General features: G+C 47.2%; 1 protein-coding gene across 2 annotated transcripts in view; it reads right to left on the bottom strand.

Moving 5' to 3' along the window:
* Nucleotides 1-15,664, bottom strand: part of LOC119928419 (chymotrypsin-C-like) — a 29,196-nt gene extending 13,532 nt beyond the window's left edge. The window contains exons 1-8 of one of the 2 annotated variants that reach the window (XM_038746661.1): nucleotides 15,625-15,664; nucleotides 13,524-13,615; nucleotides 13,323-13,420; nucleotides 11,077-11,199; nucleotides 9,187-9,323; nucleotides 7,429-7,574; nucleotides 6,348-6,500; nucleotides 5,010-5,084 (exon numbers count right to left, since the gene is read on the bottom strand). In XM_038746661.1, coding sequence (XP_038602589.1) covers nucleotides 5,070-5,084; nucleotides 6,348-6,500; nucleotides 7,429-7,574; nucleotides 9,187-9,323; nucleotides 11,077-11,199; nucleotides 13,323-13,420; nucleotides 13,524-13,615; nucleotides 15,625-15,664 — 804 coding nt within the window. In that variant the 3' untranslated portion in view covers nucleotides 5,010-5,069. Of the gene's footprint in view, nucleotides 1-5,009; nucleotides 5,085-6,347; nucleotides 6,501-7,428; nucleotides 7,575-9,186; nucleotides 9,324-11,076; nucleotides 11,200-13,322; nucleotides 13,421-13,523; nucleotides 13,616-15,624 lie in introns of those variants that run through there. The other variant, XM_038746660.1, reaches the window with a different exon arrangement.
* Between the last annotated feature and the right edge of the window lie 353 nt (nucleotides 15,665-16,017).

Below are 16,017 nucleotides of genomic sequence, written 5' to 3'. Positions count from 1 at the left end.
ATTTATTTATTTATTTATTTATTTATATTAATGTTTGTCTCCCCCTCTAGACTGTAAGTGTAGTGAGAGCAGGAAATGCGTCTGTTTATTGTTATATTGTACTTTCCCAAGTGCTTAGTACAGTGCTTGTTACACAGCAATCGCTCAATAAATATGATTGAATTCATTGAATGGATGAATCCTACTCATTTCATACTTCACTCTGCTGCCTAGATCACTATTCTGATCATATTTCCTCATGCCTTAAAAACCACAATTGCCCATTCACCTTCACATTAAACAGAAACTACTTACCACCCATTTTAAGGTGTTCAGTCAGCTCTCTTCCTCTTCTCTGGCCTCACTGATTTCCTACGGCAATCCACCCCCCACACTTTGTTCCTCTAATACCAACCTACTCTCGGTACTTCTATTTTGTCTATCCCACCACTGACCCTTTGCCCATGTTCTCCCTTGGGCTTGAAACTCCTTTCCCCTTCATATCTTTCAATCAATCAATTGTATTTATTGAGCACTTACTGTGTGCAGAGCACTGTACTAAGCGCTTGGGAAGTACAAGACAGTCCCTACCCAACAGTGGGCTCACAATTTAGAAGACTGTGAATCCACCACACTTCCAACCTTCAAAACCTTCCTAAAATCAAACCACCTCCAAAAAGCCTTCCCAGATTAAGTTCTTTATTTCCCCTTTTGGCCCTCTCCTTTACAACAACTATGACCTTGCCTGTGTACCCCTTAAGCACTTTGATACTTGCTGCAGCCCCACAAAACTGTAGTAAACATTTTAAATATTTATATACCATTTCCCCTATCTCTAATCTATTTTAAGTGCCTTCCGGGCAGACTGAGCCCCCTTTTTCCTCTCCTCCTCCCCATCCCCTCCGCCCTACCTCCTTCCCCTCCCCACAGCACCTGTATATATGTTTGTACAATTTATTACTCTATTTATTTTACTTGTACATATTTACTATTCTATTTATTTTGTTAATGATGTGCATTTAGCTTTAATTCTATTTGTTCTGACGACTTGACACCTGTCTACATGTTTTGTTTTGTTGTCTGTCTCCCCCGTCTAGACTGTGAGCCCCTTGTTGGGTAGGGACCATCTCTATATGTTGCCAACTTGTACTTCCCAAGCACTTAGTACAGTGCTCTGCACACAGTAAGCACTCAACAAATACAACTGAATGAATGAATCATGTCTACTGACTCTGTTATATTGTACTTTCCCAAGTGCGTAGTCCCCTCTTAGGGTGGCACCTGGAGAGTTTCCAGTATCTACCAGTTTCCACTATGGAGGGAGAGTCAAGCAGAGGCCTACCCATTCCATTCCTCACTTGGGCACTGGCTAGTGAGTGGAAGGCAATCTGCTACAATTCAAAATTCACCTGTGCTGGGCAGCAGCGGCATGGGAGAGAGTTGAGGGTGGAGACTCGGGTTTACTGCACAGAAGGAGGCAATGGTAAACCACTTCTGTATTTTTACCAAGAAAACTCTATGGATACTCTACCAGAATGATTGCGGATGGAAGTGGGGCGTTCTGGGAGAGATGTGTCCATGGCATCACTATGGGTCGGAGACCTCTCAATAGCATAAGACAAGAAGTGCTTAGTGCAGTGTTCTTCACACTGTAATCACTTTATAAATACCACTGATTAATTGAAATTTATGTATCACTTTTTGCAGCGAGAATAAGTAGCACATATGTATATCTTCATACTCATCCTCAGCTCTTATGGGTGTACATTTCAATTGTATATTCAGTTATATACTTTTATTACTCTGTGTTTTGTATTTTTTAATGGTATTTATTAAGCATTTACTATGTACCAGGCACTATACTAAGTCCTGGGGTAGATACAAGATAATTGGGTTGGGCACAGTCCCTGTCCCACACAGGACTCTCTTAATCCCCATTTTACAGTTGAAGTTACTGAGGCAAAGAGAAATTAAGTGACTTGCCCAAGGCCACAGAGCAGATAAGTGGTGGAGCTGGGGTTAGAACCCAGGCCTCTGATTCCAGCCCCATGCTCTCTCCACTAGGCCATGCTTGTGGGCAGAGAATGTGTCCCTTCTCTGTTTAGTACTTCTTAAGAATTTAGTAATAATAATAATAATAATGATGGCAATTATTAAGCACTTACTATGTGCAAAGCACCGTTCTAAGCACTGGGGAGCTTACAAGGTGATCAGGTTGTCCCACGGGGGGCTCACACTCCTCATCTCCATTTTACAGATGAGGTAACAGGCTCAGAGAAGTTCGGTGACTTGCCCAAGGTCACACAGCAGACATGTGGTGGAGTGGGGATTCGAACCCATGACCTCTGACTCCAAAGCCTGGGCTCTTTCCACTGAGCCATGCTGCCTCTCTAGTACAATGCATTCTATCCAGTGGTTGCTCAATAAATACTACTTCTGCAAGAAAAGGGGATTTGAGTGCTAGGATTTTGCCCCTGACTTTCAGGGGAAGCACTGTGGCCTAGTGGAAAGAGCACAGGCCTGGGAAGCAGAGGACATGAGTTCTAATCCCAGCTCTACCATTTGCCAGCTCTGTGACCTTGGGCAAGTCCCATAACTTCTCTGTGCCTCAATTTCTTTAACTGTAAAATAGGGATTCGATACCTGTTCTCCCTCTTACTTAGATTGTGAGCCCCATGTAGGGCATGGACTGTGTCCTATCTGATTGACTTGTACCTATCACAGTGAGCCCGCTGTTGGGTAGGGCCCGTCTCTATATGTTGCAAACTTGTACTTCCCAAGTGTTTAGGACAGTGCTCTGCACACAGTAAGCGCTCAATAAATACAATTGAATGAATGAATGCTGGACAAATAATAGATGCTTAACAAATACCATAAAAAACCTCAAAGAACGAAGAACTCCAAACCATCCCCCTCCTTGAACCCCAGGCTCACTCAGCCTGTTCAAGGTAGTTGAATAGTATTTATTAAGCACTTACTCTGTGCACAGCACTGTATTAAGTGCTGGGAAAAAATAAGTAAGTGAGTACAAGGACAAGGACTTTGTCCCTGTTCCTCACAATCTAAAGTCTCCTCTACCTGATTCCTTTCAATAATATTATTTGTGAAGTGCTTACTTCATGCCAAGCACTGTACTAAGCGCTGAGGTAGATCAATCAATCAATTGTATTTTTTGAGCACTTACTATATACAGAGCACTGTATTAAGCACTTGGGAGCATACAGTATAACAATGTAACTGGCACATTTCCTGCCACAATGAGCTAACGGTCTAGAGGGGGACACAGACATTAATATAAATAAATAAATTATGGATATGTACCTGAGTTCTGTGTGGCTGGAGGGGGGAGATTAAAGGAGCAAATCAGGATGACTTGGAAGGAAGAGGGAGAAAAGGAAATGAGGGCTCAGTCAGGGAAGGCCTCTGGGAGATTTGCCCTTGATAAGACTTTAAAGTGGGAGAGAGTAATTGTCCGATAGGAAGAGGGAGATTGTCCCAGGACAGAGGCAGGATGTGAGCGAGAGGTCAGAGGTGAGGTAGATGAGATGAGGGTACAGTGAGTAGGATGGCATTAGAGGAACAAAGTGTGTGGGCTGAGTTGGAGAAGCAATGTAGCCCAGTGGAAAGAGCCCGGGCTTTGGAGTCAGAGGTCATGGGTTCAAATCCTGGCTCCACCAACAGTCAGCTGTGTGATTTTGGGCAAGTCACTTAGCTTCTCTGTGCCTCAGTTCCCTCATCTGTAAAATGGGGATTAAAACTGTGAGCCCCCCGTGGGACAACCTGATCACCTTGTAACCTCCCCAGCACTTAGAACAGTGCTTTGCACATAGTAAGTGCTTAACAAATACCATTATTATTGTTAGTAGTAGTAGTAGGAGAGCAACAAGGTGAGGTAGGAGGGGCAAGGTGATTGAATGCTTTAAGACTGTTAGTAGGAGTTTTTGTTTGATGCGGAGGTGGATGGGCCACCACTGTAGGTTCTTGAGGAGTGGAGAAACATGGACTAAACTTTCTTTTAGAAAAATGATCTGGGCAGCTGAGTGAAGTATGGACTGTCATGGGAGAGACAGAAGGCAGAGACAGAGAGAAAAAGACAGATAAAAGATAATTGGGTCAGACACAGTCCCTGACCCTGATGGGGCTCACGGTCTAAGGGGAAGGGGAGACTAGTATTTACAGATGAGGAAACTGAGGCACAGAGAAGGCAAGTGATGTGCCCAAAGTCTCACAGCAGGCAAGGGGCAGAGTTAGAATTAGAAACCAGGTCCTCTGACTCCTGGGCCCTTGTTCTTTCCACTAGGCCATGCTACTTTCCCATCAGTAATTCCACCATTGCATCCTGTGGTTAGTGAGTAAAGGAGAAAGGGAATCAGCTGCCTTTCCCACGGTCCTTTCTGAGGATCAGCTGGTAAATGCTAACAGAGCCGGGTTCAGCCCCATTGGTTTGGAGAGCCAGGATCTGACCATTTCCTACCCGAGACTCTGAGGAGAAGGCTAGTTGCTATGTGAAGCACAGGAGTTATTCAATAATTCATTCATATTTATTAAACACTTACTGTATGCAAAACACTTTACTAAGCGTTTTGGAGAGTAAAATATAAGAACAAACAGACACATTCCTGCCCACAACAAGCTTACAGTCTAGAGGGGGGAGACAGACATTAATATAAATAAATAGATAAATGACCAACCTCCTGTGCCCACAGTCGGGGGGCAGTTGAGGCCAAACTGCTGATGTCCTGTTAATCTTTGCTTTATGTGCCTATGTCGAGTTGCTGCGTTCCTTGGTTTCCCGTTAGCTGGGTAATTTCCCCTCCTCCGCCCATTTCTCCTTTTACTCTGCTTCACAATCCCAGCCTTGGCTGGAGAAAGCACTCATTTCTAACTCCCCCATTGCTATTCACATTGCAGCATTGCAGCCTCGTCTGAAGTGGCCTCTCCTGACTAATTTATGTGGGAAAGGGTGAGCCAGAAGGAGCAACAGCTGAGGGGAAGGAGAGGCTTGGGAGGAACACCAGACAGACAGGAGAGGGGTTGATAAGCACATTTATTCACATGTTGTAAAATTACAAATGGTGTTGGTGGGTTCTCTACAGCAGCATTTTCTGAAGGAGAGAAAATAAGTACGATGTTAGTGCCTGGAGGGTGAGACACTGGGTTTCAGCCACCATGCAGAAAGCATCAGATGGGAGGTTTGGAAGCTTTCCTTCCACTCATCACACCGGGCTCCTCTTTCCTCCTTCCACCTCCCTCTATGAGCACCTTCTCCGAAGCAGGGGGAATTGAGATGCCGGGGGCCGGGGTGTGTGGGAGAGGGTAGGGTTGCTAGGGATTTCTCCTTGGGAGCTCAGTGAGGAATTTCAGACCCTGAACCAGGCTGGGACCACAGGCCGTTAAACACACCCTGCACATCAAGCTGGCAGTCCGGCCAGCCTGGGCTGACCCTCTTCCCCCCGGAAGAAGCCCAGTGGTATCGAACAGGGAACCCCCTCTTTTCCCCCATGCAGACAGCTGATGGAGAAGCTACTCACCAGGGGCAACTTTACAGAACACAGAGGGACCCTCACCCATGCATACAGACAATGTGAGGGGGTTGGGGTGTGAGCGTGAGTGGCAGGGGAGGTGTATAATGGGTGGGAAGGGGGGCACACCCAGTAAAGAGATTCATTCATTCAATCGTATTTATTGAGCACTTACTGTGTGCAGAGCATTGTACTAAGTGCTTTGGAAGTACAAGTCAGCAACATATAGAGACAGTCCCTACCCAACAACGGGCCTAGATTTGCATGATCAGGAAGGAAAACCCCAGAAATGATATATTTAGGATATTTCTCTCCAGCTAGTGCTCTCCATCTTGAGGGTTCATTTCCCTCAGGGCTCAGCTAGCCCTGTTAAGTAGGGTTCTTTTGCAGCAGAACCCATGATTTGGGTGAGGAAAAAGGGACAAGAGATAGAGAAACAAATCCTGGGTTGCCATGTGTTGGGGGGGAAGGGAGGAGGAACTTTGTTGGCATGGCATGGCATGTCCCCCCTTTTAGACTGTGAGCCCACTGTTGGGTAGGTACCGTCTCTATATGTTGCCAACTTGTACTTCCCAAGCGCTTAGTACAGTGCTCTGCACACAGTAAGCACTCAATAAATGCGACTGATTGATTGATTGATTGATGTGGAGGAGAGAAAGTTGAGCTTCATCCTGAGCTTTTACCCAGGATTCCCTGCAAGGCTATACGCCAGAGATATGTAACTGGGAAAGGTTCCGGGTAGAGGTTAGGCCTAAAGATGAGCCCCCTTCATTCCTCCGACTGGCTAAGCATGAGCGATGAGAGATTTTTTCCCCTGGCAAGGAACCAGATGGGCACAGGACCCACCTCATTGATCCAGTCGACGTAGGCGGAGACACGGGTAAAGACTGTGGGTTTCTTAAAGGTGTTGCAGCCCAGTCCAGAGCCGAAGCTGACAATCCCGTGCACTTCCCAGGCTCCGTTATCAGCCTGGCAGTTCAGGGGTCCTCCGGAGTCTCCCTGTCTCAATAAAAACAGATGTCTCCTTTAACCAAGCAACTGTTACCAAGGCAACAGGCTTCATCGGCTTTATAAGAATATGGCTGGCTCTTTGTCTTTAAGGTCTACCTTTTCCCTTCAGAAATAGTTTGGTAGAGGTGCAGATAGAGTTTTGTACGGGCAGTTCAGTCCATTACCCACACATCTTCGAAGGGAATTGAAGTTCTGGCAGTGCTTTCTCTACCCCCTGCCCCCGCCAACTCGTGACAAAAAGTCTCCAAGCCTAAGGCTTCCTTGTCCAAACTTGGCTTTGGAGATTGGGTTGAGGGTGTCCGACTTCTCAATGCTGGTCCCAGAGGTCAGAGCTGGGGCCCAACGACTAGTTTTTCAGAGGTGGGGGGAAGGGGACAACTCTTTCAAAAAACTTCTCCTTTCACCTACCTTTTCCTACCTCAGTGTTACTCTTCTGTAGTAGCCATTGGCATTTATCAGGCACCTTGAAAGCTAAGTTCCAACTCTCCATTCTGAGGGCAGAGTTTTTAGGATGGGATGGGCATCAGAAGGGGCCGGGCATTGAGGAAAAGATGGCCAGAAGGCCACCGTTTTGGGCCTGTTCAGGGCTGATTGGAAGCTCTCGGATCTTTCCAGACTCCTGGGAACAGCCAAGCTGGGAGTGGACCTCAAAAAATCCATAGCAAAAAGCCCCTTCTCCCTGAAGCTCTTCCCCTCATTTTTGTGAGCCCAAGTGTGGCCCTTGGATCCTTTCAGGGCTGGAAACAAAGCCAAAGGCAGCAGTGGTGATGGTGGTGATGGACTTGGGGGAGGTGGGCAGAATGGTCACCTTTCTCAGGAGTCGGTTTCAATTGGCCAGAGTCCCCTTCCCTGGTCGTACCAGCCTAGCTGGGGGCAGACAGGAGGTAAGCCCTCCCCCATCTCTTCAGGGACTCACGTTGCAGCCCGAAACCACACCGTCCCCTCCGGCACACACGTTAGTGTTCTTCACCAGGATGCCCCACCAATCACTAAGGGTGCAGGTGGCGTGATCCACCACCGGCAGCAGGGCCTGCTGGAGGGTGTCAGCGATGGGACCATTGGCTGGAAAAAGAGAAATCCAGTTATATGTGGGGAGGGTGCTCTCCCAAGCGTTTAGAACGGTGCTCTATGCGGAGAGAGTGCTCTATAAATACCATTAATGATTTGATTGGATGATGATGGGGCCTGGACAGAGTTCAAGATCGAAGGTGGTGGGGAGGAGGAGGAGGAGGAGGAGGACGTTAAAGGCTCCCAGAGACTCAAGCTGTTGGGTCTTGGAGTCCAGAGCTGATGCATGTGCCCCAGGTGCCAAAGGTCATCGCAGATGGCATGGGGTCCCCATAAAAGAAGGTAGCCAGGCCTCTATCACTAAGAACAGGCTCGTAATAACAACAATAATAGTAATAACTGCGGTATTTGTTAGGCACTTACTGTGCGCCCGGCACTGTACTAAGTGCTGCGATGGATACAAGCAAATCGAGTTGGACATAATCCCTGTGCCACATGGGGCTCACAGTCTTAATCCCCATTTTACAGATGAGGTAACTGACGCACAGGAAAGTTAAGTGACTTGCCCAGGGTCACACAGCAGACAAGTGGTGGAGCCGGGGTTAGAACCCAGGTCCTTCTGAATCCCAGGCCCGAGCCCTTGGTTCTGGGGAAGAAACCTCAGTTACTCTAGTGGAGTTCTTCCCCTGCCCCAGCTGACTGTTTAAGATCCTGGGGGAATAATAATAATAATAATAATAATAATAATAATAATAATAATAATGATAGCATTTGTTAAGTGCTTACTATGTGCCAAGCACTGTTCTAAGCACTGGGGATGATACAAGGTGATCATCCTGGACCATGATTGGACTAAAGGGTTTTAGATGTTTCCTGTGCTTTGTGGCCCCAGTCATGGGGACTACCTACTAGGTGAAAACTGTCTTTACCTGAGGTAATCTCTAGCTTCTCAGACAACCAGAACACCCTGGGGAGATAGAGTTTAACCCTGGAGCTCTGAATTCCAATACAGTTCCATCTGGGGTGGCATCCACCAGTCCTAGGGGAAACCCAGCTCCAGAGAGGGAAAGACACAAGTTCCCATTAAAGTGTGAAAACCTAATTTCTGATCAGGGATGCAGACCTAGTGGCTTTCTGCTATGGAACGGAAACAGAGGTGTCATTAATAAAAATAATAATAATAATAATGATGGCATTTGTTAAGTGCTTACTATGTGTGAAGCACTGTTCTAAGCGATGGAGAGGATACAAGGTGATCAGGTTGTCCCACGTGGGGCTCACAGTCTTAATCCCCATTTTACAGATGAGGTAGCTGGGGCCCAGGGAAGTGAAGTGACTTGTTCAAGGTTACACAGAGCCAGGTTGGGGAGGTGGGATTAGAACCCATGACCTCTGACTCCCAAGCCCGGGCTCTTTCCATGGAGCCATGCTGCTCAGCACTAGAAAATATTACATCGCCCTTCCTGGGCCACTACCATTTTCATGGCAATACTTACGAAATCTCTGGCAATAGTGCCCAGTGCTCACCCTCAGGAAGAATGTGAGGATCGTCTGGGCACTTGGCATTATTTGAGGTACTGAGGAGAGGTGGAGGAAACCTGGGCTTACATAACTCAAGAAGAGATATGAGCCTCGAGGCGGGCACCTGATCAGGGCTTGAACTTACTCCAGAGGCGGCCCCAGCCAGTGATGTAGCAGGGGAAATCGTGGGTGAGCAGCGATTCCTTAGAAGGCAGACAGGCCACCTGGATGGTGTCACTCAACTCCACGTCCTCAGCCAGTTTGATGAGGGCGATGTCATTGCTGAAACCCAAGCCAGACAGGGTGAGCGCAGTAAGCGTTCAATAAATACAAGTAGTTACATGTACTGGGAATTCTGGACCGGTCTAGGCCAGTCTCGAGTTGAAGGAGGGCAGGGGGAGTAGGGAATGTCACATCATCACTCAGTCCACCAGTGGTATTTATTGAGTGCTTACTTGGGCAGAGCACTGTACTGAGTGTTTGGGGAAAGTACGATACAATAGAGTTGGTATACACAATCCCTGCCCACAGGGGGTTTATCCTTCCTGTCTCACAAGCCCCTAACCTTGGTGTCGTCCTTGACTCCACTCTCTCATTCAACTCGCATAACCAATCTGTCACCAAATCCCAGCAGTCTCACCTTCACAACATCGCCAAGATCCGCCCTTTCCTCTCCACCCAAATCGTTACCATGTTAGTACAGTCACTCAACCTATCCTGCCTAGATTACTGCATCAGCCTCCCTTCTGACCTTCCAACCTCCTGCTTCTCCTCACTTAGGTTCACACTTCACTCCATTGGCTGGATTATCTTTCTACAGAAATGTTTAGGGTATTTCACCCCTCTCCTCAAAAATCTCCAGTGGTTGCCCATCCACCTCCTTATCAAACAAAAACTCCTTACTATTGTCTTTCCATCACCTTGCCCCTCCTACCTCACTTCCCTTTCTCCTTCTACATCTTAGCCCTCTGGTACTGATCTTCTTCTCACCTGTCTTGCTGCTATCCCTGGCCCACGTCCTAACTCTGGCCTGGAATGCCCTCCCTCCTCAAATCCACCAGACAGTCACTCTTGCCCTCTTCAAAGCCCTATTGAAGGTGCACCTTTTCCAAGAGGCCTTCCCTGACTAAGCCACAGTTTTCCTCAGCTCTCAGTCCCTTCTGTGTCACTCTGATTCACTCCCTTTGCTCGTCTCCCCTCTCTCCCCCACAGCACTTATGTATACATGTATATATCTATAATTCTATTTAGTTATATTGATGCCTGATTATTTGTATTGATGTCAGCCTCACCCCCTATAGTCTGTGAGCCCACTGTGGGCAGGGATTGTCTCTCTTTATTGCTGTATTGTGCTTTTCAAGTGCTTAGTACAGTGCTCTGCACACAGTAAGCACTCAACAAATATGATTGAATGAATAAATTCATTCATTCATTCATTCAATCATATTTATAAATGAAAGAGAGCTGATTGAATGTTCTAAAGCCAATGGGAAGGAATTTCTGATGCGGAGGTGGGTGGGCAAATATTGGAGGCTTTTGAGGAGTAGGGAGATTTGGACTGAATGGTTTCTCAGGAAAGGGATCCAGTCAGCAGAGTGAAGTAATGACTGGAGAAGAGAGTGACAGGAGGCGGGGAGGTCCGTGAAGAGGCTGATGCAGTTGTCAAGGCGGGAAATGATGAGTGCTTGGATTAGCGTGGTAGCAGTTTAGATAGAGGGGAAAGGGTGTATTCTAGAGATGTTGTGAAGATAATGTCTTAATATCTTAAGACTTAATGACTTGGGCCTTAGTTTTCCCAGCTGTAATCGGGGAGAATACTCCAGTTTTGCTCCCCTAAGATGGAGTGAGGACAAATAAGCCCCTGAGTGTGGAAGGGAGTGGGTAAATAGGGAGAGGGAAGGTGTTGGAGCACAAAATAGCTGCACCATATTACTTGATTTCCAAAGCTGGGGCTGTGAAAGAGTTGGGTGAAACCGAGCCCCAGACCCCACCCGTCCAGGACAACAGGGTGAACCCCAACCCCAAGGGCGCTCACCGGACCAGGAGGGAGTTCCATTTCTCATGGACGAAGATTTTTTCTACGGCCACCGCCCGGGAGCCAGCTTCCTCCTCCTTCAGGTTGCTCTTGCCCAGGACTACACGGTACGTTCTGGCGTTGCTGTTCAGACAGGGAGGGATACAGGAAGTCACAGCCCCACTGCCACCCCTTGTCCTGCAAAGCCTCCTGCTGCCTTACCTCTACTCTCACCACCACCTCTAAACACCAGCGGGAGGCTAGGGGTCTTTTGGGGCCCCCTTCCCACCTGAAGAGATTCCCAGGGTAAAGAGGTGTGTCCTGGTAACACTGGCCTGTGTTTATGTGTGTTTGAGAGAGGTGGGTCAGTCAGTCTGTCAGTTCTATTTATTGAGCACTTACTGGGAGCAGAGCACTGTACTAAGCACTTGCAAGAGTACAATAGAACAATAAAATAGACACATTCCCTGCCCACAGTGAGCTTACAGTCTAGAGGTGGGTCTTTAGCCCATTACATACTACCTACTGGCCCTGTCTTCCCCTCTGGCCCAGTTTCTTGGATCCACTGACTGTAGCTGGGCCTCAAAATCAATCAATCAATCAATCAATCAATCAATCATATTTATTGAGCGCTTACTGTGTGCAGAACACTGTACTAAGCGCTTGGGAAGTACAAGTTGGCAACATATAGAGACAGTCCCTACCCAACAGTGGGCTCACAGTCTAGAACATCAAAATGATGTTGTGCTTTAGTTCCTATGTCTTTGGTGGGCCTGATGTTCAGTGGAAATGACTGCCAGGGAGGAGGTGACCAAGGTCGTCAATAATAATAATAATAATAACGATGGTATTTATTAAGCTCTTACTATGTGCCAGGCACTGTACTAAGTGCTGGAGTAAATGCAAGCAAATCGAGTTGGACACAGTCCCTCTCCCAAAATGGGCTCACACTCTTAATCCCCATTTTTTGCAGGTGAGGTAACTGAGGCACAGAGAAGTAAGGTGACATGCCCATGGTCACACAGCAGACAAGTGGCGGAGCCGGGATTAGAACCCATAACCTTCTGACATTCATTCATTCAATTGTATTTATTGAGTGCTTACTGTGTGCAGAGCACTGTACTAAGAGCTTGGTAAGTACAAGTTGGCAACATAGAGAGACGGTCCCTACCCAACAATGGGCTCACAGTCTAGAAGGGAGAGACAGACAACAAAACAAAACATTTGGACAGGTGTCAAGTCATCAGAATAAATAGAAATAAAGCTAGATGCACATCATTAACAAAATAAATAGAATAGTAAATATGTACAAGTAAAATAAATAGAGTAATAAATCTGTACAAACATATTTACAAGTGCTATGGGGAGGGGAAGGAGGCAGGGTGGGGGGGATGGGGATGAGGAAAGGAAAAAGGAGGCTCAGTCTGGGAAGGCCTCTTGGAGGAGGTGAGCTCTCAGTAGGGCTTTGAAGGGAGGAAGAGAAGACTCCCAGGCCCGGGCTCTATCCACTATGCCAGGCTGCTTCTCTCAATATTTATTGAGCGCTTACTATGAGCAGGGCACTGTGCTAAGCACTTGGGAAAGTGTAATACCAAAGAGTTGGTAGAGTTGATCCCTGCCCTCAGGGAGTTTACATTCAAAGGGGATCATTTCTGACTGTCCCAAAGCCCCAGACAGTGCTTATAGATTAAGTTGTTAAAAGATACTATTTAATTAGCTCTCATAGTCCCTTTCTCACCATCTACACACTTATTTTGTTGGGTTCTGTCACTCTGACTGATGGATTCTCGAGTTCTTGGCTCACTAGCCCAGGGAAGGCAATGAAGGGATGACCTGCAAGCAGCAAGTTTATGCTGTAAACATTGCAAACGTAACCCTGGCTACTTGTGACATTCTGAGGAGGTAGAAGAAGGGGCAGACGCACAACCACCATAGGACTTCAAGAGCCCTTCCCTCCTAGAAAACAGAGCTCATGTTTTGGGGCTCCTGCCTCTTCCCCTAAATAATAATTATTATGGTACTTGTTAAGCACTTACTAAGTGCCAAGCACTGTTCTAAACACTGGGGTAGATACAAGTTAATCAGGTTGGACACGGCCCCTGTCCCTCAAAGGGCTCACGCTCTTAATTCCCATTTTACAGATGAGGTAACTGAGGCCCAGAGAAGTGAAGTGACTTCCCCAAGGTCACACAGCCGACACGTGGTAGAGCGGAATTAGAACCCAGGTCCTTCTAACTCCCAGCCCCGTGCTCTATCCACCAAGTTACCTGATGCAGTGGGCGGCTGTGAGGACATAGTTGCTGGCGATCAGGGTTCCTCCGCAGGTGTGGCCCCAGGCACCGTTGTTGGAGTACTGGAGGGAGATCTGCCAAGGGGAAAGAGTTGGGGGGGAGGGAACGGTGTCACTTGGCGCTCCTGTGGGCCGACGGGCCTGTGCCACCCACCCTGCCGCGCTCTCCGTGCCCTACCTGCCAAGGCCAGCTGTGGGGCTTGGCGTCTTCTCCTCCGACCACCCTGGTGACGATGTTGGGATGGAAGCTGGGGACACCGCAGCCGTGGGCTGGGGAAAAGCATGGGAGAGGCCGGAACAAGATTAGACAGACGAGCAGGGAGCTAGCCAGGAGGGGGTTCCATGAGAGATGGGTTGATTGTCAGCCCAAGTCAAGTTGTAGAAGTTGAGTCTGTGGGACGTGACCATAGGGGGTCAAACTGGCTGTTGAGATGATGGGAGGGCTAGGTGCCATTATTATTATTATTATTATTATTATTATTATTATTATTTGAGCTCATTATAATAATAATAATAATAATGGTATTTGTTAAGCGCTTACTATGTGCAAAGCACTGCTCTAAGCACTGGGGTAGATACAAGGTGATCAGGTTGTCCCACATGGGGCTCACGGTCTTATTCCCCATTTTACATATGAGGTAACAGATGGTCAGGGAACACATCTGCTAATTCTATTGTACTGAACTTTCCCAAGCACTTAGAACAGTGTTCTGCACATAGTAAATACTCAACAAATATCATTATTATTTGTAAAGCTCCTGCTTTGTGCCAACTACTATACTGAGCTCTGGAGTAGATACAAGATAATCAGGTTGGACACAGTCTCTATCCCACAGGGGGCTCACAGGGTAATGAGAAGCAGCATGGCTCAGTGGAAAAAGCCCGGGCTTTGGAGTCAGACCTCATGGGTTCAAATCCCGGCTCCGCCAGTTGTCAGGTGTTTGACTTTGGGCAAGTCACTTAACTTCTCTGTGCCTCAGTTACCTCATCTGTAAAATGGGGGTTAAGACTGTGAGCCCCCCGTGGGCAATCTGATCGCCTTGTAACCTCTCCAGAGTTTAAAACAGTGCTTTGCACATAGTAAGCACTTAATAAATGCCATCATTATTATTATTAATGGTGAAGAAGTGCGGTATTTAATCCTCATTTTACAGATGAGGAAACTGAGATCAAGAGAGATATGGCTTTCCAAAGGTCACACAAGGGACAAGTGGTGGATCTGGGATTAGAATCCAGATCCCCTGACTCCCAGCCTGTTTTCTTCCCATCAGACCACGCTGCTTCTGGCTCTGCTTTACCTTAGCCAGATTGGCCTTTTCAAAACAGTCAGTCAGTCGTATTTATTGAGTGCTTACGTGTGCAGAGCACTGTACTGAGTGTTTGGAAGAGTACAATATAACAGTATAACGGGCATATTCCCTGCCCACAATGAGCTTATCATCTAGAGGGGGAGACAGACATTAATATACATAAATAAATAAAATTACATAAATGTATATTAGTGCTGTGGGGCTGGGAGGGGGGATGAATTAAGGGAGCAATTCAACGTGATGAAGAAGACAGTGGGAGAAGAGGAAAAGAGGGCTTAGCCAGGGAAGTCCTCTTGGTGGATACGAGCCTTCAATAAGGCTTTGAAGGGGGAGAAAGTCATTGTCTGTAGGATATGAAGAGGGAGGGCCTTCTAGACCAGAGTCAGGAGGTAGGTGGGGAGATAGGCAAGATTGAAATTACAGTGAGAAATGAGATTGAGAAATGAGATTACAGTGAGATTACAGTGAGAAATTTGGCATCAGAGGAGTGACATGTGTGGGCTGGGTTGTAATAGAAGAGTGAGGTGAGGTAGGAGGGGGCAAGGTGACTGACTGCTTTAAAGCCTTTGGTTAGGAGACAGCAGACAAGCAGAGAGCAAACAAGTGGTGGAGCCGGGTTTAGAACTCAGGCCCTTCTGACTCCCAGGCTGTGCTCTATCCCTAGACCACCCTGCTTCTCTTTGGGTTTCTAGTCTTGGCTCTGCCGAGTTCTTACCTTGGGTGGTTTGGAACAACTGCTTAACCTCTCTGGGTTTCAGTCCCCTTAATGGAGGCTAATCCTCTACCCCCTATTTTTCTTCTACAGGGCTATCACAGGGGATTCTGGCACCAAAGAGACCAGGGAACCCCAAAGCCGAAAGTACAGTGCTTTGCACACAGTAAGTGCTCAATAAATACGATGGAATGAATGAATGAATGAAAAGAGGATTTAGAAGTGATCACTATCATCCACTCCCCCCTGAAGCTTACCGTAGCCCAAGAGCGCCGTTAGGAGCAGGAAGCTGAGCATGGTGATGGTGCTGGGAGCAGAGTGGACAGCCCAGGAGCCCTGGGCTACTTATAGACAGCTCAGCCATGCTGGGATCCAGCCCAAAGCCAATGTGAAGCCAGCCATCAACATACCCCCAGATAAGGTGCTCTGATGACCTTCACGGGAGTTATTGTTTAATCGGGGCAGGGTACAGGGGATTGGAGAGGAATGAGAGCCTTGTTATTTATTTATTTATTTCTGAGTTCCTTTCCTGCCAAAGGAATGGGTACCTAAGAAATACATTTTTGGATTGCCGAAAGAACCACCACCATCACGCTTATGTAAATCTTGAAATTTTGGAGTGTTCTCTCCCTCTTTTTCACTCCATCTTT

The sequence above is a fragment of the Tachyglossus aculeatus genome, chromosome 5 (genome assembly GCF_015852505.1).
Source record: "Tachyglossus aculeatus isolate mTacAcu1 chromosome 5, mTacAcu1.pri, whole genome shotgun sequence".
NCBI lineage: Eukaryota > Metazoa > Chordata > Mammalia > Monotremata > Tachyglossidae > Tachyglossus > Tachyglossus aculeatus.
This window is presented reverse-complemented; position numbering and strand designations above follow the sequence as displayed.